The sequence below is a fragment of the Lates calcarifer genome, linkage group LG21 (assembly GCF_001640805.2).
Source record: "Lates calcarifer isolate ASB-BC8 linkage group LG21, TLL_Latcal_v3, whole genome shotgun sequence".
Taxonomy (NCBI): Eukaryota; Metazoa; Chordata; class Actinopteri; family Centropomidae; genus Lates; species Lates calcarifer.
In genome coordinates this window covers 3,916,235-3,943,583 of record NC_066853.1, presented here as the reverse complement: position 1 = coordinate 3,943,583, position 27,349 = coordinate 3,916,235, and the positions used below count along the sequence as shown (strand labels likewise).

General features: G+C 40.6%; 2 protein-coding genes across 8 annotated transcripts in view; one reads left to right on the top strand and one right to left on the bottom strand.

Moving 5' to 3' along the window:
• Positions 1–23,247, top strand: part of rap1gap2a (RAP1 GTPase activating protein 2a) — a 75,177-nt gene extending 51,930 nt beyond the window's left edge. For 3 of the 7 annotated variants that reach the window (XM_018698866.2, XM_018698870.2, XM_018698868.2), the window contains 22 exons: positions 2,271–2,355; positions 8,192–8,227; positions 10,396–10,428; positions 11,131–11,163; positions 11,436–11,657; positions 11,774–11,877; positions 12,760–12,838; positions 13,379–13,432; positions 14,226–14,309; positions 14,403–14,503; positions 15,063–15,192; positions 15,576–15,731; positions 15,907–15,978; positions 16,692–16,778; positions 16,919–17,059; positions 18,210–18,359; positions 18,476–18,588; positions 18,737–18,835; positions 19,063–19,186; positions 20,376–20,478; positions 20,631–20,704; positions 21,055–23,247. In XM_018698866.2, coding sequence (XP_018554382.2) covers positions 2,271–2,355; positions 8,192–8,227; positions 10,396–10,428; positions 11,131–11,163; positions 11,436–11,657; positions 11,774–11,877; positions 12,760–12,838; positions 13,379–13,432; positions 14,226–14,309; positions 14,403–14,503; positions 15,063–15,192; positions 15,576–15,731; positions 15,907–15,978; positions 16,692–16,778; positions 16,919–17,059; positions 18,210–18,359; positions 18,476–18,588; positions 18,737–18,835; positions 19,063–19,186; positions 20,376–20,478; positions 20,631–20,704; positions 21,055–21,063 — 2,089 coding nt within the window. In that variant the 3' untranslated portion in view covers positions 21,064–23,247. Of the gene's footprint in view, positions 1–2,270; positions 2,356–5,301; positions 5,423–7,932; positions 8,004–8,191; positions 8,228–10,395; positions 10,429–11,130; positions 11,164–11,435; positions 11,658–11,773; positions 11,878–12,759; positions 12,839–13,378; positions 13,433–14,225; positions 14,310–14,402; positions 14,504–15,062; positions 15,193–15,575; positions 15,732–15,906; positions 15,979–16,691; positions 16,779–16,918; positions 17,060–18,209; positions 18,360–18,475; positions 18,589–18,736; positions 18,836–19,062; positions 19,187–20,375; positions 20,479–20,630; positions 20,705–21,054 lie in introns of those variants that run through there. The other 4 variants (XM_018698867.2, XM_018698869.2, XM_018698872.2 and 1 more) reach the window with 3 other exon arrangements.
• Positions 23,248–23,301: 54 nt separating this feature from the next.
• On the bottom strand, positions 23,302–26,016 carry si:dkey-52l18.4 (uncharacterized protein LOC560708 homolog). The gene is made up of 5 exons (XM_018698875.2): positions 25,619–26,016; positions 24,556–24,897; positions 24,222–24,455; positions 24,100–24,128; positions 23,302–23,970 (listed from the first exon to the last, which is right to left on the bottom strand). The coding sequence occupies exons 1-5, from the start codon at positions 25,665–25,667 to the stop codon at positions 23,869–23,871; spliced, it is 756 nt and encodes a 251-aa protein (XP_018554391.1). The 5' UTR covers positions 25,668–26,016; the 3' UTR covers positions 23,302–23,868.
• Between the last annotated feature and the right edge of the window lie 1,333 nt (positions 26,017–27,349).

The following is a 27,349-nucleotide window of genomic DNA, read 5'->3' as shown; positions in this document are numbered from 1 at the left end:
CAATGGTCTGAACATGCTTTTCCTTTTCACGGGTCAGTGGTAGAAAATACACAGTGTCCTCTTTACCTGCAGGCTGATGAGAACAAAGAGGAAGAACAATGAACAATATTCTGCAAAGAGTATGTTTACCCTCCTTTTTTCAGTCTTGTAAACCCTCCCAGTCTGTTTTGGCTTATGATGCTCATTCAAACATTGTCCACCCTTGGCCACAGTGAGCTAACATACTGCAGCATTACATACACAGGGGGACACAGTGGTGCATTGTGTGAGTGCTGAGCCTGTGGAAAGAACTGGCCAGTATGGGCTTTTCGTCCATGCCGAGGAATGAAGAACAGGGTTGAACAGGATTTGGTTTTGCCCTGAAAATAGACAGTGGAGACTCATGTTCTCTGTCCATGACTTTCCACCTTTGTTTGGGTGTCTGTGAACGGTGAACAAGACTTTGACTGTCAGCATCAAAGAGTATCCCTGATGAAATTCAACAGAAGAAAGGAGCAGAAATGTTTTTGTTGCCTTTCAAGGTTCCACTACATCAGTAAGCAGTTACTGCCTTGAGTTCACTATTTCACATTTTTATACTGTGTGCCATTGAGTGTCTCTGCTTCTCACAACCACTTTACACAGGTTCATAAGTGAATAGAGAACAAGCTATTATGGTTGTAGCTAATGAATGGAAAGAAGGGACATATTAATTTCACATAAACACTCAATTAAAGCTCTCATCTTGCCTTTCCAGCCATTAAATCTGAAGTGATCAGTTACAGTTACAGCTTTCCACTCTGGTAGAAATATGGCCTTTGGTTCAACTGTAGAGTGCACATGGTGGACATCCAGACATTGTCAAACCTAAAACACCTTATATTTTCATTGTCACACTGGGAATTTAACAGGCTATGACAATTGAAAAGTTTCACGTTGTTTCTTGATCTTGATTATATATTCAGTGTGGGAGTTGTCCATGGTGAAGCATCATATTTGAAGTTGTACCTTTAGAAATATCACAGCATTTTATCAGAATATTTGGCAGGTTTCTGGGGCTAAGCTAAGCCTCCTGCTGCTTCCCCAGTGACAGTTCAACCTTTAACATCTGGGATCATTAATGCGCACTCATGCTTCTGAGTACACCTCATAGAAAAAGCATAAAAGAGGAGAAGAAGCTTCTAGTCCCAAAGGACTTCTCTTAAAGTCTCCCTGACAGCCCCTGGGACTCCAGAGAGCCATTTGATATTTCATTGCATATTTCCAGCAGGCTCTCTGACTCACTTTATAACCTTAAATTATAGCTACATTAAAATGTAAAACAAAATTGTACTTTTTAATAAGTTAGTGGCTCTTGGTTTAAACTATATTATAGGCTTACTGGATATGAACTGGACACCAACAGTGAAAAACAAAACACACATTCAGTGCTGCATGATGTGTGAAAACAGAATGATGCTAAAATAATATGTGATCCTGTTGCCATAACACTGCAGATATTTAGGGTACAATCCAGAATTGAACGACATATGTTGACCTCTTTCAGATTTTATTAGTCATTTTTATTTTGCACTTCAACTAGTAATTCCATGCTCCGTTAGCAGTTAGCTAGCTGTCCAGTTAACCACTTAATTCACTGTGAAGTTAGCCTTACACTAGCTAGCTATATTAGGCTTGACAATTTAGCACTTATGAGCTACTAATTTCTGTCCCATATGAAATGAAACCTTTGTGTGTGTGTGTGTGTGTGTGTGTGTTTTTTTTTTTTTTTTTTTTTTTTTTACAGACAACAATGGTGGTTGTTCACAACTTGTTAGCAGGTTAAATTCATTTGCTGGTTAAATAGTGTCTTAAGAAGAATTGCTATTGTTGATTTTAAAAAAAAAATGTAGCCATTGTTTCTCTCATTTGCTTAAGAAGAAAAATACAGAAAGTAAAGAATTAAAATGAGATTTACCAGTCAAGCAACATCTGTAAGAAGCACAACTGGATAGAGAGTTGGTTTAGATTAGTTCAGACCAACAGAGAGGCAGAAGGTGTTCGCTCTAATTAAACCAACACACATGCTGGATCATGGTTGAGCATCAGGTGAGAAGTTATTTTATCCATATTATGGTGAAAATGATGAAGTGGCATAACTTTGTTGTTTGTTCACACACTTAAATAAGAGGTGGATGGTGCATCTGCCTTTGAGGACAGGGTGACCTTTGATAAAATTTGGAACATTTTGTTGGTCAGGAACATCAATAAATCAACCTTGTTTATTCCTTATTTTGTCCTTCTCTCTCCAGGAAACAGGAGCTGCTGAACATCTCCAACGTCCCTCTGGGAGAATGTCCCCCCTCACCACCCCGCACTGCACCGCCCAGCATGAAGGTAGGGCATGCATTAATGTCTTTCTGCACACATACAGTGAGTCATTCATGTCAACACACACACACACACACACACACACACACACACACACACACACACACACACACACATTTCTAGAAAGACATTGATTTACTGACTTTCTTTGACACTTTTTGCCCTTTAGACCTTTAGGTCTATTACAAAATATATTGATTCTGATTATCACTGAGAAATCACTTCAGCGAGCAAAGCAGTTAGGAGACAAACTGCAGTGTCATGATAACTTAAAGGTCATAACACACACTTTATGTAACTATGTATAAAGCAAAGTAAGCTTTTACAGGTGACAATGCTTTATCTCACAACATTTATATAGATTATAAGACAGCCTGCATTTTTAATGAGCTGAAACACACACATCTATTTAAATGTATTGTATTAGATTAGTTAAAAACATACAAATCAGTGTCCAAGCATGCTTTTGTACTATTTTGCCATTAAGGCAGAATTCAAGTTAGGTTAGCCTCTGTCAAAATAAGATTCTCAACATTCTCAACAAGGGGCTCTGTTGGCAGGGGGAATAAGAGCTCAGGATGCAAAGCTCATGCAGGAACTGGACTCTGCTCTGTGGAGCTTTATAACTTTACTTTAAACAAGTCTCTTCTCATTATGTTTCTCTATTTTTCTTTCCTTATGAACTTTTCTTGAATTTAGAGAACTAATCTTGGCTACTGCAGCCTTCAAGGTCTTGAGCTCAGCTGTTCTTACTTCTCCACATTAGACTACTTCTATTTCCAGTTCTGCTGTGATTTGGAGTCTTTAGATTGGAATTTGTCTTATACCAATAAAAGGTTGTGTTATGAAAAAGGAAGTGCAATTGAATTATCCTGTGATGTGTGTGTGATGTAGGATTCATGACCAACTACACTTCCCAGGCTGATGGTATCCTGACCACAAATTGTCAAGTTTAATCTGTGTCCTCAAAGGAAAGCTGTGACTCTGCAAATGTGAAAAAATATCAGAGCAAAACCAAGCTAATTATTTATTCAATTGAAATCCATCAGACTGTGGAGGATCATCTTTATGGTGTTGTCTCCCTGAGTCATGCAGTGACATATTATTATGCTGCACATATAAAGAAAGCATTTTATTATTTATATCAGACTATAAGGTGTGATGTTTTCAGACATTCATTGCTCACACAGCATTGCACTTCCACTACAGCTGAGGAATTTTTCATTTTTCCTCCAGCATGATAAAAGAGAGGATACATTTTGCAGGGAGGCAGATTAGCAGGGTGATAATACAGGAAATAGATGATGGCTCCTGCAAGAGGGGGCCCATTTCTGTAGTATGTCACCTTGAACTAAGCCATAATTACTGAATATGCTGAAGACAACACAGAGGGAGATATAGCAGAAAGGAGGAGAGGAATACAAGGATAAAGTTTGCTTATGGTAAAAAAAAAACACAAGGCGAGCTGGTTTACTGAAAATAGGAAGATATGAGAAAGATAGAAGACATCAGTTTCCTTCTCAGTGTGTGGCTGATTTATGGTAATTATCAATCAGCCAGAATGTTGCTGTGTGCTAGAGTGGTCTAATGGTCATTCAATGAATGGATATTAATGTCTCAATAGTAGAGCAGTTATGACATTTATCATTTCCTGTAATTTCCTGTAATCACAGTTCACATCAAGACTGTTTAGCTTTGACTTCAATTTGTATGAGAGAAACAAAATGTGTAGAACAAATCCCAGATGCTTCTGCAGTTTAAAAATGAAACATTTAAGTAATGCACCACACACACGCAGCACTGATCAAACCTAAACCATGTGCAAGGTCATGCAATGCAAGAAGAAGGCAGGAATATGTGGCACCATTTTCAATCTGAACTTATGCTGTGCATTGTAGTTGCTAGATAATGCATTGCTCATGAATTAAAAAGTACTCACACCTGATTGTACAGACTACATGTCATTGCTACACAATGTAATTATTGGCATTGCCCCTCAAAATACAGTGGCCAGACTGGCATGAAAATAGAGGTTTTGCACACCTGGCACCCAGATGGTCATTGTGTTCTGCAGCTGTTTGACGTATGCTTTTGACTCTATGTATGCAGACAGAATGTCCTTACATTAATCGAGAGATGAAGAAAACAAAGTGAGTAGATTTTGTCTCTTTAAGACTTTCAGTGGTAAGGACAGGCATTAAAGGTTTGAGGTCAAGTAACAGTGCTGTGTAAACATATACAGTAGCAGTGGAGGAAAGTAGTAATCATTTTGATGTACTTTGCTTGCGTATTACTGTTTTCCTCTACTTTATATGTTCATGACCCTTCACTTTAGAGGCAAGTATAGTATTTTATAATAATAATAATGATATAAAATATAATCAACAAATAAAAAACCTGAAATATATATTTGATGCTATTATGTACTTTTACTAAAATTTTGAATGCATGACTTTTACTTGTAAGAGAGCTCTATACCATTGTATTGCTACTTCTGTTTATGTTTCAATATTCCCACTGCACAGTAGTAGACAGGGTTAAGTGAGGGTTGGGGAATACAATAACTGTTCTTGAGGAAAGATTGTCATAGTTTGGGAATTCCATTTTGATTACAGATAATGCAGCGTGCACGCGTGTGTGTGTGTGTGTGGGGGGGGGGGGGTCCATGTATTTATGCAAAGCCTTATTCTGGCATTTCATTCTGTGGTTTTATATTTTGTGGTGACTCACATTGTGTTTAATGTTAACAGTCAGCCTTCAAAGACACTGCTGCTGAGACAGCAAAACAAAGACAGTTAGACAGTTCTTGGCCCACACGGCTGACCTGCATTGTGTGTGTGTGTGTGTGTGTGTGTGTGTGTGTGTGTGTGTGTAGACAGACTGGAATGACCTGTTCTGGTTTGACATACGTTTCAGTTTGCCGCCTGACTTGACTTTCCTGTTTAAGCTTTAGGCATTTAAAGGTAAATTAGAGATTAAAATCGAGTGAGAGGGAAGTCCTTCTCTAAATGTAGAAGGGAGGTGAGAGTAAGAGGAAGACAGAGGCTCAGATGTTTTAGCTGCTGTTGTTAAGGTAAGTCTGCATTCTGACTTGATTTTCTTGGTATCTAAGTCTACCTGCATATCTCTACTTACAGTGAATCTGTCATGGGTATCAACTTAAAGTTTGGAGAGGATGTTTGGCAGTTTTCAAAAAAGACAGTCAGCGTAGGTGAAATAACTGTAGACAGTCAGTGTTGTGATTGAGTTGATATCCTACAGTATAGACACTGCGTCTCTTGTACAGTTTTATGTTGTATTTATAGCAGATTTACTCCCACATGTACAGCATTTCACAACAGTATTTCATAACCCAGGGACCAAACTAAAAAGTGTATTGACGGAAGTATCAAATACAGACGTGTCAGTGCAGATATCATCCAGTGTTCCAGGCACAGAGCTGCACTATGAGGAAGTTGTAAGAGTGTTTTACTCCACATCTCATAGCTGAGAGTCCAGGGCTGTCAGGCCCATCCCCTCGTCCACCCACTCTTTTCTTGACCCTAGTGAAGGAGTTGTGTTGTGGAATGGAGAGACAAGTCTGCGGATCATTCTGCAGTCATTTTAGGACAGTGCAAACTTTGGCAGAGGTGCAGTTATTTTGAACAAGGATATTACTTGTTATGATAGTCAAAGTACATATGTCATGTCTGTTTAACTTGATAGGTCTGTAAACAGAGGAGAAAAGAAAGAATGAAAAAAAGAAAGGAAGGACCACCTAGTGAATGTAGCTTTTGCATTTAATTCTTTGATCTGATCTCAAATAGTGTTTTGATAAAAATTAATTCTGTAATATTCCTCTAATCCTGAAAATAGAATGATAAGACATGATCGTTGCTGTCAACGTGCAGCTGAATATGTTCATGACTTTACATCAATATGTGAGAATTCTCGCAGTTGCTGAGTGTGTCAGTCAGACAGGCAGCTGATCTAATCTGCCTGCGGTCTGTGGCAGCCCCAGCGGGTTGCCATGGGAGATAAGGGATGCTGATGTTGTTGCTGGGGGAGACTTAGAGAAAAAATGGAAAGAGATAGAAAGCAGTAGAAAGAAAGAAAAGGTGAGGAAATCAAACAGAGAAATGGGACAGAGAAGAAAGAAGAAATTATAGAGTTAAGAGAGGAGAAATTAACAGAATGAGACACTGGGTTAGAAAAGACAAAATGCAAGGACAGAAAAGTGTCAAATGGATGTCAGGGTTTAAATTGACAGTGAAGCAGAAAAGGCAGATAGGTGTCCCTTGTCCTTGCTGTTGTCTGGTCACTGTAGGGGATGTAGTTGATGATTGAGCACACTGTCAGCAGTACAGGAGCCCACTCAGACACTGGCAGGACCAGCTGCATCAGTGTCTTTTAAACTGTTGTGGTCAACTGTCTGTGAGGGTGTTATATGATACATCACACAGAGAAGGAAAAAAAGCTAAGGCTGCAAAAGCTGCTTTTTAGGAATACGTCTCCTTTACACTTGTTGCCCTCCCTTGATTCCAGTCACCATTACAGTGAGCACATCATGTACCAATTATGCAACTGACTGACAGCACATGTTGACTGCTGCTATCTAACAGATATAGACAGCTGTGCTTATTGTGAGTGTAGGAGTTTGGTGTTGACTCTGCAGGTCCAGCCACAGCACTGTATCAGCTTACAACACCTTTTACTGGTTAATATTAACGTATTGATAAACGCCTGTGTGAGTGTGTGTGTGTTGTTTTGTAGGCAGTGGGAGTGGTGATGAAAGATTTATAGATTTTCAGGTAAGTGCAGGTAACCAGTGTAGAGAGTATGTATTAGTTTTTATTCTAATGTTTTTTACTGCTAGAATACAGTCATTCAAAAGACTATAAAACACCAGTTAAACATTTTTCCAGACTTCCCAGGTTAAAGAGCTGCAGTTCATTGGTAAGGCATTTATTTCCCTGAGTATGCAGCACCCAGACCAGTGCATTTATAAGTGTTATAGTGCAAGTTAGTGTGTGGTATTAGCTGATGGGATCATTTAAAGTAGGTCACAATTGTTTTTTTTTTTTTAGTCAAAGTGGGTTTTATTTTCATTTCATTGGTTATATCGTGTGTATTGTGTAGTAGCAAAGAGGAAGCAGCACTGCTGTTTTAGATTCTGTACTAAAAATGCTGTAGTGAATTTCTTCCTTTAAACCAGACTGTTAATGGAAGTTAAATTTGCTGACAGGAACTGACATCTCCTTTGTGTGAGTGAACACATGCATGTGTGCGCATACGACCTCTATAGCCCTAAACTACCCTGCTCACATTGCATTTACACGTTACACTGTGTGTATGCCAGAATCGGAGCACAAAGACATGAAACATGTGCAGACCATTATCACCCTCACAGCTTGTTTATGTGACAAGGTGGAAGCCTGGGGGACGAGGATGTGTGAATGCATTCAAGAATGCATGTGCCTGTGTGTTTATGGTGTGTATGTTGCTTTCTGAGGAAGTACTTGCTTATCAGTGTGTGTGCATGAGGGTGTGAGCGCCTGTTAGGGAAGCCTCTGCCCAGCCCTGCCCTCTTGACACAGCTAAGTTTATACTGCGGGGGAGAGTTGTACACGGTCACGCATTCAGCAAGAACTGCTGCTGTCACCAGTGTTACTGATGTAAGACCTTTTTATATTGAGCATCAAAACACTTGTATAAGGTGTAAATTAAACAGTGACGACTGAGGTGTTGAACTGACTGAAACTTGTGTTTGGTGTCAGAAGATTTTAATGCTCTAAAAGTCAAAGTGTAGCAGTATTACACCCTGTTGTACAGGTTTTTAAACATTCTTCTGTCTCTGTTTCAGTCTGCAGAGTTCTTCGATATGCTGGAGAGGATGCAGGTATGAAATTCTAATACTTTCCACACACTTTTCTCTTTTGTGAATGCAGCCTCTTTCTCAACTGTAATCCCAGTACCTCTTCCTAATTTCACCATGTCTATTTCCTCCTTCCTTCTCCTGCTCTTTGACAAATACTACTATTGAGCAGTAATTGTGTATTTGCAGTGTAGCAGCATATTTGTGCAGGAGACTGTTACACTCTGAGCAGAACATGTACATACTGTGAGATGGTGTCTGTCTGTCCTTTCTCTTTTTCTCTGACCAAAACCAAATCTAACAAAGATGAAACAGACACTGATGATTCAATCATTGTAGTTCAGCTGGGTTCAGTCTGTTGCTCTGATTGGTTTATAGGCATGCTGGGGCCAGAGAAGGATAGTGTAGCTGGTGTAACTATTTTCTCCTTCTCAGTATGGAATACATTGATTTTTTTTCCTTCTGAACAAAGTCTGTCTCTCTCTGTATGTGACCGCTTTGTGCCCTCCATGTGCCCCTAAGGGCACATGCTTTGAGTAGTGTCAGAACAGAGGGGGATGTAAAAAGAGAGGGGAGGAGGAGGAAGAAGGTGTGAAATGAAAGGCCCAGAAAATGAAAGAAGGAATCAGCAATCGAAGGAAGATACAAAGAGGGACAAAAGTAAAGTTTGTTTTTAGAAAATCCCACATACACCATTCTGCTGCTCTAAATACTCACTAGAGCACCAAATGTGTGTTCATCCACTGCTGAAAATAGTCCCCCCAAAATGCACTATTCATCCATTTTTGAGTATGTTTGCGAAAAACTCCAGTGCCCTGCTGTTTTAGGAAATAACAAGTGAAAGTATATATGAGACACACTTTTAAAGGTTAACATCTTCAGCCCCACACTCAGCCCCAAGCCACTGTGGGGAAGTTGGAAGGTATTGAGAAACTGATTAACATACAGGACCAGCCTTACCCTTTAATTTTGAATCATGATTTCCCCTAACTGACACAGAAGGCTATAAGGAGACGACTAGAAAAATGCAGCTTGAGGTGAGGGAGAATTACAGGGTGACTAAAGACTTCAGTGTGGTTATTTGGAAAAGTGTGACTTGTGGATGGCAGCCAGTCAATACAGCCTGGTGATCAAAGAGTCTCACATACATACACGCGCACACACGCACACGCACTGAAACTGGGCACCTCATCCATCTTTCCTGAGCCTCAGCTTGCATCGACTTGCTGTCTTGAGCTCTGCCACCTATAACTCCACAGTGTTCAAAGTGGGCTTCAATACTGTAATCTGGGTGGTGCTGATGAGGGTCAACTTTTTGATCCCCATCTTTTCTTCTCCCCTCTTTTATTCTTCCTCTTCTCCTAACTTTACCCCTTCTGCCTCTCCCTCCTTCCTTTTCCTTTCTTCCTCTCCTCATCTTTGTCTCGCTGTCCATGACTGAAAATTGAAGCCTCTTAGGAGCATCTTTGTGATCAGTCTCGTATTGTGGACAATGACTCCCCTGTGACTGTAACAGCTGCTCTGTCAATATGCACTCAGACACACACCACTACAGACAAGACTGATAGGTGTGTGTGTGTGTGTGTGTGTGTGTGTGTGTGCATTTATCTTTGCTTCTAATGAATGCTGTCTGATTCTTGGTATGATTGCTGGCATTAGGAGTGATGGCACTGTGTGTCTGTACGTTCAGCGCTTATTGCGTTCTGCGTTTATTTCCTCACTCCTATGCTCAGTCATGTAGATGAGCTGTTCCACTGGGCATGTACCCTGTAATTGGCCAATTTACTCTGTGTCTACCAGATTGGCTTTTCATATCTGCATATATATACAAAACCCTGCAGACTGAAAAAGGCCTCAGCCTGTGTCTCAGTGCTGCTGTAACCCAACAAACAGTAATGACAAATGAGGAAAGGAACATGTCTGGAAGCTGGATTCAGAGAGAAAGAGAGAGGATGACTAAGTGTCTGTATTACCTGTGTGTGTGTGTGTGTGTGTGTGTGTGTGTGTGTGTGTGTGTGTGTGTAGGAAAGTGCATTAGCATCTATGACTCATTCGGCTGTCAGAGACAATGAGATCTGAAAACAAAAATGCCATATTCTAGGATTTTTTAAATGCAGAAACAAGAAAAAATGGAACTTGCTTTTTGACCCTTGTGCTTTTCCATCCTCATGCTGCGTATGGACACTAATAAGGCCCCTAAAGCTGAAGAAACCAAAAAATGGAAGGTGTGACAAGACACCCACTTGTTCATATCTTATCTGTGGATCTCATCAGTTTGTGTTAATTATGCCCTCCATTTCTCTGCATGTTTTCCTTCATTGCTGCTTCATCATGCCACCTGATTTGCTCTGTGTCTCATCTGTCTGCTTATGTGGGGTTCTGAACACCCCTGTGAACACTTTTCAGATTTTTCTCAGGCCCCTTAAAGTACAAAATCAATAACCTCCTGATCAGATTGATTATAAGCTGAATGAACTCCAACCGTCAATTGATCCTCTCCAGCCTGCCAGTATCCTGACTCCTGCTGCTGTAGAATATAAATGACTGGCTGTCCGTAGCGCTGTGCTCTCAGTGCTGCGGATGGGCCTCAGCAGTATTTAGAGGTCATCCACCGGAGCTGTGCTACGCTAGCAGATTGCCAAAAGGCTACAGGCTCATAACAGCTCTTAACCCTGGGGGCTGCTGAATCAAAACAGTTCTGACATCATCAACGGGTGACCCGCCCTCACTGATGTCTGCTGATGACTCTGCATTTCAGGCTGTTGCATCATCGCCTGAGACTCCATTTGGCAGAATAAGTTGTGTTACTCTTTTGTTCCCTGTTTTTGTGGCTGTGCTTGCAACTGCATCATTGTGGTGAAAGTGAGTGAAGTTCACTTTTGTTAAAATTAGTCTTTTTAATGGTGTGTGTGTCCTCTGTTTTACAGGATGACTATATCCCCTACCCACGGATAGAAGATGTGAGTCACTTCACACTTGCAATACACTCATAACACACATTTACACCCTTCTCATGTGTAACCATCTGCAAGGAGCATCTCTGACAACAGATGAAACATTTAAAGCCTTAAATCTCTTTGTATTTTTTGTCATCATTGCCCTCTGTCTCATGATTATCAATCTTGCTTTATGAGTGTGCAGTTCAAAAGGACTTTGGATTTCTCAGGGCTATTATACTGTGTTTTATTACATTTTGGCTTTTGTCTACTTTCCTTTGATCCTCCTGCCCAAGGTCCTGGAGAAGGGTGGTCCATATCCCCAGGTAATCCTGCCACAGTTTGGGGGTTACTGGATCGAAGATGTGGAGGCTCCAGCAGGGACCCCCTCCTCCTCTGAGTCTAGTTTCTGTGAGGAAGAGGAAAGAGAAGAGGGCATGAGCCCTGGTGGGGGGCACAGTTACCGCCTGGAGTGTAACAGCACAGCCCGTGCTTACCGCAAACACTTTTTAGGCAAGGTTAGTGTGTGTGTGTTAATGTCAGCTTCACTGTCTGTTAAGTGCGGGAAGACTGTTATTGTGTTTGACCTAGAATCACTCTTTCACGCCCGTTTTTTTTACACTCATTCTTACAGGAGCACATGAACTACTACTGCACTGGCAGCAGCATAGGCAACCTCATCATGTCTCTGAAACATGAGGAGGCTGAAGGACAGGAGTTCCTACGCATCATGCTCAGGTACAGTGAGAGAAACGAAGTAGCAGTGTCAGTGTCCAAATCTTTAATGTTGACTTTCACCCTATTTCATACAAAGTATTAAACATGTTCTCCTCCTGTGGTGTTTAAAGTATTTGACAGAAGTTTTGACCTGACAGTGGTGCTAGATGATGGGAACAAACGTTTTCATTAGATTCTATACCAGTTCGACAGTTGATTGGCATTCCAATCAAAGCCACAAATATGAAATTCATAAAAGGAAAACAGATCACTGCAGTCAGGAGGATTAATCCTCTAAGGACCATGACTGTCTGCGCAAAATTTGGTGGCAATCCATCGTAAAGTTGGTGTGATATTTCAAGCCGGACTAAAGTGGTGGACCCACTAACCGATAGACCAACAGATATTTCTATCCATGCAGCCACATTGCAAACATGGTTAGAAATAATAACAACGCAGGTTTCCCTAGATACTACCTCTCTGTAAAAACTGTCTGTTGCAGCTCTGTGTGCTGCTCTTTGTCATGATTAACTCTGAGCAGATTTGTGGTGCTCTAGTGGACAGCTTTCCTGTCATTATCACAGTTGGTGGCATTTTCAATAACAGGTGACAAAAACAATGAAGTAATGCTATGTTTTTGCCTAGCCATTGTTGGCACTGCAGTAGGGACTGTAGCCAGGTGATGGTGATAATAGTAATATTGCCAAGGCACATGGTATTAATCAGGCCATAACCAGTTGCTTTTTTCTTTTTTCTTTCTTTTTTCCATTGGGACTTGGTGAAACTAATCATAGCTTTCCCTTCATTTCACTCAGTCAGTGAATTGCATTTAAAGTGTGTTTAAAGTGTTACCAGAAGTTAAGAAATTTCTTTGATGGAACAAACCTCTGATTCCTTTTGCAGGTCAAGGATCAAAACAGTCCATGACAGGATCTCTTTAGCTGGCATTAACCAGCTGCCCAGTGTACCTCAGATTGCCAAGGTAAGATACAACTTACCTAAGTACATGAGGTTTCAAAAGAGTCCACTAAAATCAAACTGTATGAAATCATACAGTTAAGTCTGCCACTGCAAGTCTCTTACCAGTGGTGGGAGAAACATGTCTCCTAATAAACACAGCTGTGAATATTCTGGTAATGATTTATGCAATCACTCTTCAATACTTTTGATTGCTCATTGCCAAAAGAGAAACAGCAAAATATTACCATATTAAATGATTAAAAAGTACCTGCTTCCAACAGTAATTATCACCTGTGAGTCCCATTTTGCACTTGATGATTTTTACCCTGATGTAACTGCATTATTTATTCAGGGACAGAAAGGTTTTATCATGATTTTTAGAGGACAAGAAAATATATTTTAAATAGCAAATTATCTTAACTTTCTAATAAGCTTTTGTGCATGAAATCAAAGGATGAAATACCTTTCCCTTTCTGAATCTTATGATAGTTTCCAGTGTATATATGATGTGATTCCCCTCATGATATCAGTCACATATAGTGAGTCTCTTTTTCTCTTTCAGCTTCTGTGTGATGATGCCACAGGGCTGAAGTTCAACCCAGTCCTGTATCCTCGGGTGAGTTTATCAACCTCCACATTGTGACTTCATCGTAACCAGTCAGACGTCAGCTCATCTAGCCAATTATACATTTATGCAATCAAGATGACCTGAGTTACCTTTTCCTCTCTCTGTTTGCATCTGTTAAGAGACAAAGGGACATTTTAGGGTCAAAAGTGCAAATGATGTATTAACAAATATCTATCACGACCTTCATCCAAGCCTGGGGCATTTTTTTCAAACATTTTACTGATGCAGAGCTTCCTGAAATTCACATTTTTGCCAGAATTGCACACTACCAACACCCTCATTAACTTTTCAGCCCCCCACCCCGACTCTCAATCAGAATAAATAGCACACTACTTATCACATTTTACCCCTCATCGGCCCCCTACCTCTCTAACATCTGCCCTGTTCAATAAGTACATTATTTGAAAATGACTGATGATAGAGAGCGGCGGCAACTTTCTAAAATGGATAAGATGGATCTGTTTCTCCTCCTGTGAGCCTGGTGGAGGAGTGTGATGGAGCATGCTTTCAGTCTGTGCCTCAGGGAAGGAAAAAAAAACCATCTGCGTCTCAGTCAGCAAGAGGCAGCGACAGGATCGCTGCCCTCGCTTGGGGGCCGTGACAGTTTGTCACATGCTGGCCTTACGTAACAAGGGCCTAATAAACCTGCCCTGGAGACATTTTGGAGAGGAGGAAAACATGTTTTCCTAACTACTACAGCAAACAGATAGAGTTTAACTAGTTGAAAAAGATGAGAACTGTAGTGAGTAAGTAACAGATAATTGTTTTTGTTTATGTACAGGGATCCCAGTTGATAGTGGCTTATGACGAACATGAGGTGAACAACACCTTCAAATTTGGAGTCATCTACCAGAAGTTTGGGCAGGTGAGTAATTTTAATGACCTTGTCAGTGTACATCAGTTCATATGACAATATTATAGTATACATATTATACATTTTCGTGCCACTTCCCCTCAGACATCAGAGGAGGAGTTGTTTGGGAACAATGAGGAGACGCCACCTTTCAAAGAGTTTCTCAGTATCCTGGGCGACAATATTGAACTTCAGGACTTTAAAGGGTAAGAGCAGGAGCAGAGCCTCACTGAAAAGGAGAAAAGAAGCAGAGTAAAGTGCAATAAAAATGAAAAAAAAAGAAGGCAGGAGTCAGTGATAGAACAAAATGGAGACCAGATTAAAAGCGTGCACAAGGATGAGAAGAAGGATCCCATTAGAGCGCATTGCATCAGTGCAGCAGGGTTTAATTACTGTAACTTTGGAGCAATTTGTCCTGCTGTTTGGGCCTCAGTGTGTAATCGAGATAAACTGCTGAAAGAAACAGATCCTAGAAAAGAAAGTGCCACACGGTCAGGTAATCAGAGCTTTGTATACTGTATTTATTGTCTTGCAGGCTTTTTCTATTGTGTTACACTTGTTACTGTTACTGTTAGGGAGGCTTTAAATTGTAGCTGACACATTACAGCAAGCTACACAACACCTCTGGGGGGCATTGGAGCTTGTTAAGGACGAAATATAATGAAACTGACATTTAAAATACATGAAATAAAATCACATTTATCCTTACTGCTGAAGGCTGGAGACCATACAGAGAACATGACATGTGTTTTGATGTTGTGACAGGTTCCGTGGTGGGCTGGATGTGTCCCATGGACAGACAGGATCTGAATCTGTCTACACTGTTTTTAGACAGAGAGAGATTATGTTCCATGTGTCAACCAAGCTTCCCTTCACTGAGGGAGACATCCAGCAGGTACGAGAGTTTGATACTAGATTTATTTTTGTTACACTGAAGGTACAATGAATTGAGCTGCCAAGTACAGATGCTTTGGTTCAGAAATATCAATATTAAACTGGTGAGGTGTGGTTATTGACCATGTGTCATGCTTAATTGCTCTTAAGTAGCCTTGGCTAAATGTTAAATCAATTTGTTTGCAAGTTATTTGATGCAAAGCTGCTTAAATCCCACTTAAAATGAATAAATCCTTCTTGCAATCTGTGGTTTATGTGTCTTGGAAGACTCACAAATTGTGTTCAATTGTGTTCTTGTCTTAACAACCTCTTGTGCTTGTTCTTGTACAACCACAAAACAAAACCTTTGACTACCTAATAATTTTCTTTCCTCTGCCTCCTCAGCTTCAGAGGAAAAGGCACATAGGAAATGACATCGTGGCTGCAGTCTTCCAGGAAGAGGCCACACCGTTTGTTCCAGACATGATCGCCTCCAACTTCCTGCATGCTTATGTGCTGGTGCAGGTTGAGAACCCGTGTACAGATCACACAACATACAAGGTACGAACCAGACCAGTGTGGGGAAATGAAAGTCCACATATGAATAACTGGTTAAAGTTCATGATGAATTATCCATTTTCTCCAGTTTCCCTCTGACTTTCTTCTATCTCTCCAGCTTGAAACCTGAAACCCCTCCTGAACTAAACGCTAATAATTATTTATCTGATGTGAACAGGTGTCTGTTACAGCGAGGGAGGATGTTCCTCCTTTTGGACCCCCTCTCCCAAACCCAGCAGTCTTCAAGAAGGTGAGGGACAGGGCTGAGTCTCAGTATGTCACTGTGCCTTAAGTCAGACTCAAGTCATTAATCTGATGTCTTCAGACTCGACTTGACCTGTCACGTAACTTTTAATTTTGAAGTCCAAAGAGAGAAGAAGAAGAGAGAGAAGTTCTGCCTATGCATTGGTGCATCAGTAATGATCGAATAAAGTTATAAAGGACAAAGTTATAAGATTTCTACCACTGCTTTTTGGTATTTAAAATCTATCTACCTAAAGCAAATAGAAGAGTTTACCATTTTAATGCACATTAAAAAAATGTACTCTTCATTTTGACGTCATCCAGAGTAAGTTATATGATTTCAGATCTTTGTCACACAAGAGAAATTGCTTTTGGAAAAAAAAATCTGAGACTCAGTAGAAGATTCAGTAGCTTATTGAGACATGATTTTCAGCATATTAGGACAAAAAGAGAGGATTTAAGGCAGATGGGAATTTAAATCAGTGAGGCTGATACTCATGATCAGACACAGTGTGTTGCAAAACTGTAATCTGTATGGTGCTGATCGAAGTCACCTTTTCTTTTCCTCATCACAGCCCCCCACTCCTCTGGTTCATCATCTAACTGCCCTTCTCTCTCTCTCTCTCTCTCTCTCTCTCTCTCTCTCTCTCTCTCTCTCTCTCCTCTCTCTCTCTCTCTCTCTCTCTCTCTCTCTCTCTCTCTCTCTCTCTCTCTCTCCAGGGTCCTGAGTTTCGAGACTTCCTGCTGACAAAGCTGATCAATGCTGAAAATGCCTGCTACAAATCCGACAAATTTGCCAAACTAGAGGTGACACACACTCCCCCGACCACACTCAAAACACTTCAGCGTGCCTTCAATTACTGTCCAGCTTCATCCATAATCATCACCATAATTGCCATCTCAAGATGACGTCTTATGTGGGTTTTGTGTGTGTGAATTGTTTCCAGGGGCGAACGCGAGCTGCGCTACTGGACAACCTCCACGATGAGCTGCACAGACAGAGCCAGGCCACGCTAGGTCTGGGCCAAGCAGGAGAAGAGGACAAGCTGGAGAACGGTGGACATGGGGGTCTGCTAGAGTCCTTCAAGGTGAACATGAACCTGGACAAAAGTACAAGTGATGAAGTGTAATCTTCTCTCAGCTCTGTGACATTCATTTAATCACCATTGTTCCATCACAAGAGTGTGAAGTTTTCTCACTGTAGGTCAAATAAATGTCACAGGTCTGCAAGATGATTTAAGGTGCTAAACTGGTGTCGGTGTTGCAGCAGCTTTTTTCTCTGTGTCTGTACTTAAAGAGTTTGATCTTGTACTCAGAGTGCCTGTGGGCGTTTAGGCGTGTGCATTTGTGTGGGTGAAAGTGAATGCAAACACTGCTGTGATCACATATGTGTGACAAACCGTCCCTTTCTCAACATGAATCTTCCGTCTTTTCTTCAATTCTCTCTTATTTGCAGTCTAACTCCTTTGTTCCCATCACTCAATGTCCATTCACATTCTTCTGTCTACAGCTAAAGGTGTATAGATGTCGATAGTACCATTACAGTGTGCATTTGGTGTGAGAGATGAATGTGTGACTGATGTGACAATTTGCCTTTCTTACTCTTCTCAGGCATTGTGGACAGCTGCTTTGCACTTTCTGCAGTCAGTGCCAGGGGGCGCCATTCTCATTGTTCTCGTGGCAGTTATTGTGTACTACCTGTCTGCATTACTGTAAATTCAGGATCGCCATATGATCAATAAACAGTTATTTTGTATTATGTTTTTTGTGTTTATGCTTTCAAAGAAATAAGCCTGATGCTGTATCTGCAGTAGAATAGAATAGAATAGAATAGGCTTTATTGTCATTGTACAGTTAAGTACAATAAGACAGCTCAATTAAAAGGACAAAACATATTAGAATGTTATATAACTGTGTTTTTTATGTAAATTTTGTTTGGTGAAATTTATTACAGACTCAGGAAAAATGTTGTGATTATTGTCATCATGAGCTAAATGAATATAAAGTCAGTAAAATACTGAAGATTAGCAAAACACATGTTCATCCTTCTGTTCCAGCTCGCTTAGCTTCTTTCTTGGAGAACTACGCCCTCTGGTGGTTGTATTATGCAATAGCATCTATGATTCTATTTCTAACTCGTAAGAAAATTTAGTAAATTTTACTTCCCACACCCTGCACGCCTTTTTCTCCTCCTTTCCCTCATCCACTCTTTCTCTGTTTCCACTCTCTCTCCTTCAGAGAGCCATGCGTGTCAGGAGCCACTCCATGGAGACGATGGTAGGGTCTCACCGCCACAGGAGCCCCGGAGTAGGAGGTGGGGTCCCAGCCAGCCTGAGTGGAGGGGGGCTGCCACAGAGCACCAGCGAATGCACAAAGAGCACCTTCACTGTGAGTAAAACAGTGGAAGGAGAGGAAGGAACCTGTATCACATTATGATCTTTATTCCAACATTCTGTATGTCAGTCTAGAAAGAAAAAAAACTTACTTTAATTAATGATTTTCAGCCTCCCGTGTTGTCAGCCAAGTCTCCTCTGAAGAGCCCAGTAAAACGGCGATCAGGCCTCTTCCCTCGTCTCCACTCCAGCACAGAAACTCCTTCAGACAAACACACGCGCAGGTTGGTCTCACTATTTAAACATCTTTCCTGGTCAGAATCATGATTGTGTTACAGGAGAGAGGCCAAAGTTGTCTGTGTTTTCATACAGGTAGCTGGAGCCCCTAAAGTCTCGATGTTGTACTCACTAAAGTGTTCCCTTTATCTGCAGCGACCAAAAGCCTGCAGAGATCTGCCCGCTGTCCCAAGAAGTGAGGTCAGAGACATCATCAAATCCCAGCTCACCTGAGATCTGCCCCAACAAAGAGAGGTGAGACCAAGGATGTTTTGTCTGTAAAGGGAGAAAGCTGAAGCCAAACTGAGTAGAACTGTTTTGTGGTCTATCTGTAGTTCAGTACAGACAATAATGTTCAATGTATGTCCAGTAAATCTCATTCATCAGAGATCCATGTTTCATCCCCAGTCAATGTCTCCTGTGGCAGATTTTGACAGGAGATCTGATCGTCTGCTTCTCTTCCCCCCTGTTTTCCTCCATAGGCCATTCATCAAGCTGAAGGAGAGCAGCTGCAGCGGCAGGCCCAACATATCTCGTTCTTCATCCAGCACCAGCAGCTTCAGCAGCACCACAGGAGAAACAGAAGCTCTGGAGGAACTGGAGACAGTGAGTGCAACGCTCGGTTTGTTTGACTGAAGTTAATGAGAGGAAAAAGAGTTCATTTCTGCCCCACTCTCTCTGTCGTTTACACTGTAGTGAGCTTGTCATTAGAAGGGAAAAGAGAGGAAATGAGTGTTTGGCTGCAAGTGGAGAGAGCAAAACTGGAAACACATTCTTAAAGGAGTGTGATGTTGTTGTTGTCAAAGCTTTCAGCAGATGGAAAAGTCTGTAATTACCAAGAGCTGTCCAATAGATAATGCTGAATGTCAGCGCATTGATAATAATGATTATAGCTTCTCTCACTCGCTGTGTGTCAGATGACACCACATGTCAGTGTAGTTTTATCATTCATGAGAAACACTGTCATATCATTCCCACTCTCAGCATTTAACTTTGCACCGGTGAGCACAGATCATATGAAGGGTGTTGTTAAAACTGTCGGGCTTATTATTGAAGGCCAGAGAAAATAATACAAGTAGGGATTTGCTGCATGGTGCAGCAGTAAAATACACCAGCAATCAACAGAAGGGAAATCTGATAAATATATTTTTTAAAAGTTATTATATTTTAAAAAGGAATCATTCGTTCTTTCTTTCTTAAGAGCCCTCATAACATTTTGCTTGGTTTGAGGGAGTATTTCAGCATTTTGGTTTTTCTTTTCTTGTCAGTTGTAGATGAGAAGATTGAAATGTGAAGCTATCACCAGCAACTGATGCTAAGCTTAGCTTAGCATTATGATTTGAAACAGGGGGAAACAGCAAGTCTTGCCCTGTCCACATGTGTAAATGGGGTATTTTTTGGCTTTTTTTAAAACCTTTGGACAGAACCTGGCTAGCTGTTTCCCCTGTTTCCAGTCATTAAGCTAAGCTAAGCTAACCAGCTGCTTGCTGTATATCCATAAAAGTGAATGTGTATTTTCCAGTTGTCTAGCTATTGCTTAAAAAAGTGACAGTGAATCTGCATCATAAAATTTACACCAGCCCAAAAGGTTTAATCTATATCAGCCTATACAAAGCACCATTTCCACTCCACCTCCAACCCCCACCAGCCTACATTCAGTGACTTTGACCTTGTTGCCAGGAAGGTTAATGTTGACTCCAGCAAAAATATTCACTGAGTCTGTTCAGTTCTTTTCCTCCTCCACCTCTTCCTCTGTGGTAAATCTGTACTTTCCTCTGCTCTCTTTTTCCCTCAGGTTAGCCACCCTTCTATAGCTTCCTCCTCTGCCTTTAGCCCTTCCCTCAGTGTCGATGGCCAGGGATCAGGTACCCCAGTCATCATGTGCCGCAGTCCGACAGGTAAACTCACAGTTTTACACACACACACACACACACAAACAGACACATCTTGCGGTTTTAACAAAATGATCTGTCAGAGAAGACAGATTTTTGTTATCTCTAATCGACATTTCTTTCCTTGTATGTCCATTTCCTTCTTCTGCCTTTTATAGATGGGAAGAATAAGACGTCACCGAGGTCAAACTTGAAGTTCCGCTTTGACAAAATGAGCCACTCATCCACAACTGTAAGTCTTAAAGTTGAACTCAGTCTGGTTAGAATCTTTTATTAAATAGCATTCTCGAGAGTGTTTCCTGTCACCGAGAGCTGCTGGAATAGCATCAGCTTTTTAATCCAGAAACCCAAGAAACTTGACATTTGAATTAACAGAATTAGTGGAACATGCTAGGAACAATAAGGGAAAGACCCCCTGGTGTGTTTCTGATGCGCTCTCTGTCCATCTTAAGGACATCTCATTATCTCCAGATCATGAAACAGTGGAGCTGGTGCTGGATAATGGGTCCAGATTGATAGATTTGTGCTCTCAGTGAACGTCCTCCTCTAACAGGCCTCTCTGTTCACTCTTCTCTCTTTCAGTCTGAGTAGCTTTGTGGAGCAGGAAGAAAAACTGTCTTGCACAACAAAGGGACATCACGGGCTGATGGAGCTGCAAAAAAAAAAAAGAAAAGAAAAAAGAAAAAACAAGAATCACCACAACAACCACATAATCACTGTAGAACCACTTCCCTAAAGCCAAGGATAATCTGACAAGACAATTACCAACTACAACAGAGTCTCTATAAACTAACTGACAATACTGTGAGTGTATAGGGAGGATACACAGCTGACATGTTGGATTTCTTTTTAACCAAACTTTAGCTACAGAAATTAGTCAATGTTACAAGTTGCTGCAACCTCAGTTGTCAATTGTTCATGTCATATGAAAGTCCTGGTATGGCTGTAATACTGTGAGCATAGGCTGAGCTAGACTCTGCCACAGCTTCTTTGCAAGCGTCTTGTTTAATAGAGAGATACAGTGGTCCAAACAAGTGGTAACATGAGACTATGGCCGAACTGTTACTCTTTATCTAGTGAGCTGCTGAGTGGAGAGAATGTCTTGAGGAATTGTCAGACATCAAGATGTTCCTTTTGCCTTTGCCCTTGAATGGTACCAGTTCCTAATGGCATCAGTTCCTATTTTACCTAAACAAAAAAAAAAGTAAGCAGAAACACACATGCACAGGAACTGTACTGTCGACTTACAGTAGCAAAGCCTTGGAGGTGGCAACGCTGGGAGTCTCAATTTGCCACTTTAGGATCTGAACTTGTTCTTTGTGTATAAAAATGCTTTTCCAGGGAACATCTTTGATTTAAAAAGAAAAGAAAAAGCTTTTGTAACCTTGCTAGCTGCTGCATTGTGTCTACTGCACTGTAAACACGACATTGCTGAAATTCAGTCAATACCTATGACATCATTTCTGTACCTGTAAGGGTTATTTCAAATTAACTCAAGTGCTTGGTTAGTGGAAATTAGATCACATGGGACACAGTAGGAGACACTGCCAACACATTTTGCCACAAGCTTATTTTAGCCAAAGCTGCGCCTTACAATCTATCAAAAGTCCTTTTCACCATTGATGCACTCTCTCTCTCTCTCTCTCTCTCTCTCTCTCTCTCTCTCTCTCTCTCCCTGTCTCTCTCTCTCCCTGTGGTTACAGCACAGTTGTGGGTAGCCAATCAACACCCACATTTGCTGAAAATAGACGTTGCACTTATTGAAAAACATTTCACCTTCTGATACCTCCCATTGAAGCTTGCTAGCTCAGTGCATCTGTGTTTATGTTTGGTGGGACTTATGAACAGGAAGGTCTCCAAGGTTTCCCAGCATGTGAGCTGATAACGATGACTTGAACCTTTGAACCATCTTTGGCAAAACACTTTGAATGTGAACTTGGAGCTTTTTTTGTACTTTTGATTTTAGGCTTTGTTAGTTGTTATTACAAAGTCTTTTAGACGTATTGCAAAGCCAGTTGCTTACAAGCACAACAGGACAATAAGTCTACTCTAGTCTTCAACTGTACCATAACATTAGGCTGGAGCTGCACAAACTGGAGTTAGCAGAATGAAGTGGGAGTGTGTTAATCAAGAAAACGCTTAAAGACACACACGTGTCTCCTATGTGACCAAACTAGTAGGTCTTTTAAAGAATGTCTGTGTCCTCCTACTGTGTAGAGAACCATTCCTGTTGCTGAGATGGTAGTTTGATAGGTTGTGAAGTTCTGTCACATCAAAACACACCAGGTTTAAAGGCTCAGTACATCCAAATTACAAACACCTTTGTAATTTAGGTGACATTTAACTCTCAAAGAAGCTGTTCTCAAGGAAGTTCTTTGAGAGGCACCTTTTTGATATAACTGGACTAGAAGCAGAAGTGATGACTAACACTGGTCTCAGGTAGTGAAGGCCAGTGATTACCTCGTGTAAAGGAAGCAGGAACAGAAATCCTCTGGACAGAAGTGGGAAGATGTCTTTTAGTTTGTAGCGGGTATCGCCTAAAAGCCCTGCAGCCTTTTTCTCTGTTAATATGCTTAATTTATTAAATGATAACTTCTTCTTTTGCATTGATGTCATGTAAAAATGTAAGTGCAGAGTATGCTAATTAATAAGGTAAAATGATTAAAGGAAATATATTAATTTAAAAGATGTCTAAACATGTATATGTATATTTGGTTATGTAACGTGCCATTGAGAATTTATTCTGAAATAAAATGTTGTATTTTGTGTCATTTACGCATTTTTTCCTTTTTTATAATCTCACACCACACATGCAAGATTACAGCTCAGTACAGGGATATTTCTGCCCATACTTTAATATTTTATGTACATGAACACATCAGAGAAATTGGATTTGCATTATATGTTGTCTGTTGTCACATTTCAAAACAAATAAACAAACAATGTTAACATCCGTATAATTGCTGCACAACACGTCACACATCTTTTTCTTTCTGCAGCACCTCAGGGTGCTTCAGCTGGTATGCTGCAATATCTCATTATCTTCTCCACTTGCTGTCTGATATGCTATCTGCACATGAGAGATTTTTGGCACTTCTCTCTTCTTCATAATTAAAACAGCCTCTACTTCCACATCACAGTGTTATCAGCAGAATCTAGAATACTGCTTCTGTATCTTATTTTGTCCTTTGCTTTAATGATTTTTCACAGTACACACATGTCTTCAGCTCAAGAATGATAAATAATCAGATATTTATCAGTGGATGCAGTCTTGCAAGAGAGAAGCTCTGAGGGTCCAAGAGACCATGTTAAGGACTGTGCAGTATCCCATCAAAAGTAATATATATCACTATCCCCTACAGACAGCGCTTCAACTCCACCCTGCTTGGACTGCAGTTAGGAAAATTTGACAGATGAGTACACAGTGGACTGGGCAGGTGGCTCTCTGGTGGCACTCTGTTGCCTCAGTGCATCTTTGGAAATGTCTGCATACACCACCTGTAAAGTTATTAACGAAAAAAGGGTCATATGCACCAACTGAAGGACATATGCAAGTTTTGCCAGGGGAAATAAACAATGTTGAGGGCCCTGCAACAGGCATTGTTTTGAAAGTGGACATTCACCTACCTCAGTCTTCTCCTGGGACTTGGGTGGAACTGTAAAATGAAAAAAAGAGAGAATACAATGAATAGAACACTTTCAGTAACCTTTGTGGTACAAAAGAGTGAGGACAAGAGAATAAGAGATACCTTTTTGAGAGGAAGTACTACGTTTCTTTGGTACTGGGCGTCGGGGTGGAGGCTGTGGAGTTGGGTGTGGTTGGTCTCTGTCTACAGCTACATATGTGGACTGTGTCCTGGGAAGTGGCTGGGGCTTGACCCCTGAACTCAGACAACGAGCTAACCCCAGAATGATGGGAAAACAAAGCAAAGCACCACTGCAGATGAAAATCCTGTGCAACAAATTCCTCTTAGAGGGGACAGCTGCAGTATGGAAGAAGAAGAATGTATACAAATGTAATTAGGACTCAGGATTCTAATGCTCACAGATATGCATTAGGTCAGCATATACGATTCTTTATACCTGCAGTTATGTTCACATTTGTTAGGTGTCCCTGATCAGTTTCACCTTTACCCCATGTAACTCTACATCCATAAGAACCCTCATCTGATTGGATGACTCTCTGGATATTCAACTCAAGGCGGGTTGTATTTGCTGAGATTGTCACATTGGTTACACGGTGCCTGTCAGAGTTTTTAATGGTGCCGGACTTTTTGTCTGTTGAATTTTCCCACATCCAGTCCCCTGTCCAGATGTCTCCACAGTGCTGGACCTCACAGGACAGGGATAGACTGCCCCCCTCTGGCACATAAATTGTGTCTCGTTTTGCCAGAACACCCTGAGAGCATTCTTCAGCACGGAGACCTGAAAAAACAGAAGTCTCCTTTTAGCTCACTGCAATGCAACACGGAACTGTAAGAACACACACACACAGGTTATACTGTAGTAATGTTCTGTTGTTGTTTTGTAATTTTGACTGTTAATGTTTTAATACACCTTACACATTACCAACACCAGACAGTGAGAAAGTATGAAACTGGATTGATTAAGATAATTACGCTGCTATTCCATGTCATATAGGTTAGTAGGATAGTGTGAATAGAGCATTATGGATATACCACACACACACACACAGACACAAGATTGCATCACTTGGTGCATCTGACAGACTGTTCAACAGACCTGCAATTAAATGTTTTGGGGTTTTTGTTGTTGCTTTGTTTGGTTCAGAATTAGGCTCTGTTTAATCGTTAATTTCCACATGCGCCGAACAAATGATAAAATACAACATGCTTGAACACGACTGTTCTTCCCACTGTATGTATTTGCAAAAAAAAATCAACTAGAGTGAGACTGTACAAAAACTTACTTATCAAATAAAAATAATAAATTACAAAAGAAACTTATTATAGAAAACCTTGCACACTGAGTTACTCTCAGTGTTGTTACTTCAACAAAAGTAAATTTAGAGGCATATGATTGTGTCTTAGCAAGCCGAGTTACTCAGATCGGACATAATGTAATCTTATATGATGAGAATTTGAATATGGCTTCAAATTTACATGAACTAAAATGTGTTACTTACCAATAAGAAGAAAGCAGAGACAGCTGATGCCACTGAGGAAGATAGTCATGCATGTCTGACGGTGACGGTCACAGGTCGGTTGCACTTCCTTCGTACAATTTTGTACATGCCGTGGCTTGATGGGAGGCTGTAAAACTTGTTTGGAAAACTACACAGCTTTGTTAAATTGGAGTCAGTTGCTGTGAGTCGATCGACTCGCTCTTTCTTTCACTTTGTTTTCCCGTTCTCAGTAATTTGACAGGTTTTCCTTTATCCTGCTGCTGTGCTTGTCCAGATGGAAGTAAAGGAAGTAACCCGCTAATCACTCCCCCTTCCACACACGCACACACACACACGCCAGAAGGTTCATACACTAAATTACAGGAAAGCAGTGACTTCATGAGGAAGACTATAAACTTTCCAACAGGAAAGAGGCCAATTTCAAGGACCAGCAATGTAAACTGAGTAAGACAGAAACTAACAAGTTCCCCTTAGTTACACAACTTTCAATTATTGGTGTTTTTGCAGTCTCATAAAATTCCTGTCAGCTGATTGAGTCATGCTGTGTGCTGACCCTGATGAAGGCTGCACATGGGCCTCACAATAATGTTGCTTGTCATTCCTCAGGTGTTGCTTTCAACCTCAGCTGATCTCTGATCTCTAACAACATACAGGATCTCTTCTCTTATGAGCTCTGTGTGAGAGAGACAAAGAGAGAAAGTCAGAAATGACAGCAGCACACATGACCTCTTTCAGCATGCAGAGGAAGGCTTAAGGATTTGAAAGAAGGTTATTACTTTTTTAACATAGCTAAATGTTTTGAGTTTGTACACCTTGTACATTCCAAGCCACAAACAGCAGAAATTTAACCTTCAAAATAAAAGCTGCGAACTTTTGAAGAGAAACAATATTAAGCAAATATTGGGTTCTACAGAATGTCAGCAAAATGAAACACAGCTGCTTAATGTTAATTGTTGGTGTTATTCTTCTGCAGGTTCATGCTGGATTACTCACACATAGTAAAGCGTGGTTTTATTTTGTAACTCGGCGCGCTCGTTTAATGATGCTCCTTGCCGTTCCTCTCACGTGACGTGCGGGAATAACAGGGGAAGTCAAGCGATGGCCTCTGGATTGTAATATAAAATGAAACAACTGGAAAATCCTGTTATAGGCGTAACTCATTTGTGTTTACGTCAGACATAATAGTGGACATTAGTTAATTTAAATCAGCAGCAGGGATCATCATGCATGATGCATTCTGAGACCTAGAGTGTCTGAAAATTGATTTTTAAATAACAACCAACAAATAAATAAATGTGTCTTTTTGTCTTTTTTCATAATAATAAAAATCTCTATTGTATAGATTTTAAATACAATTTACAAATATAGATAATAAAGGTTTTTCATCTATTTAAATTTAGAATTAAGCTTAAATCGTTTTTCATCAATTTAAATTTAAATAGATGGAAACGCAAAAATCCTATCATACCATAAGTGTATTCTGTAACCTTTAAATGTTTAAATATGAATAAACAAACATACAAACAAATAAATTCATGACTTGTCTGAAGCTGGCTCTAGAAAATGGGTGTACACTGAAGTGACTGAAAGATTAAAAATAACGGTGCAATCACAGTATTGATGAAACAGATCTCAAATCTTTTGTTATGGTGCAGCTGGATGTCACTTGACTCTCTCCGGGGAGGAGTGAGAATGGTCGGGGGGGAGGGGTTCCTCAAATAAATGGATAAC

What these genes read in the sequence shown, in the direction of transcription:
- si:dkey-52l18.4 (XM_018698875.2), bottom strand. Translation starts at nt 25,667, where the DNA reads ATGACTATCTTCCTCAGTGGCATCAGCTGTCTCTGCTTTCTTCTTATT. An exon ending in AAATGTGAACATAACTGCAG is followed by an intron (nt 24,456 to 24,555) that starts GTATAAAGAATC and finishes TCCATACTGCAG; the next exon opens with CTGTCCCCTCTAAGAGGAAT. An exon ending in TAGTACTTCCTCTCAAAAAG is followed by an intron (nt 24,129 to 24,221) that starts GTATCTCTTATT and finishes TTCATTTTACAG; the next exon opens with TTCCACCCAAGTCCCAGGAG.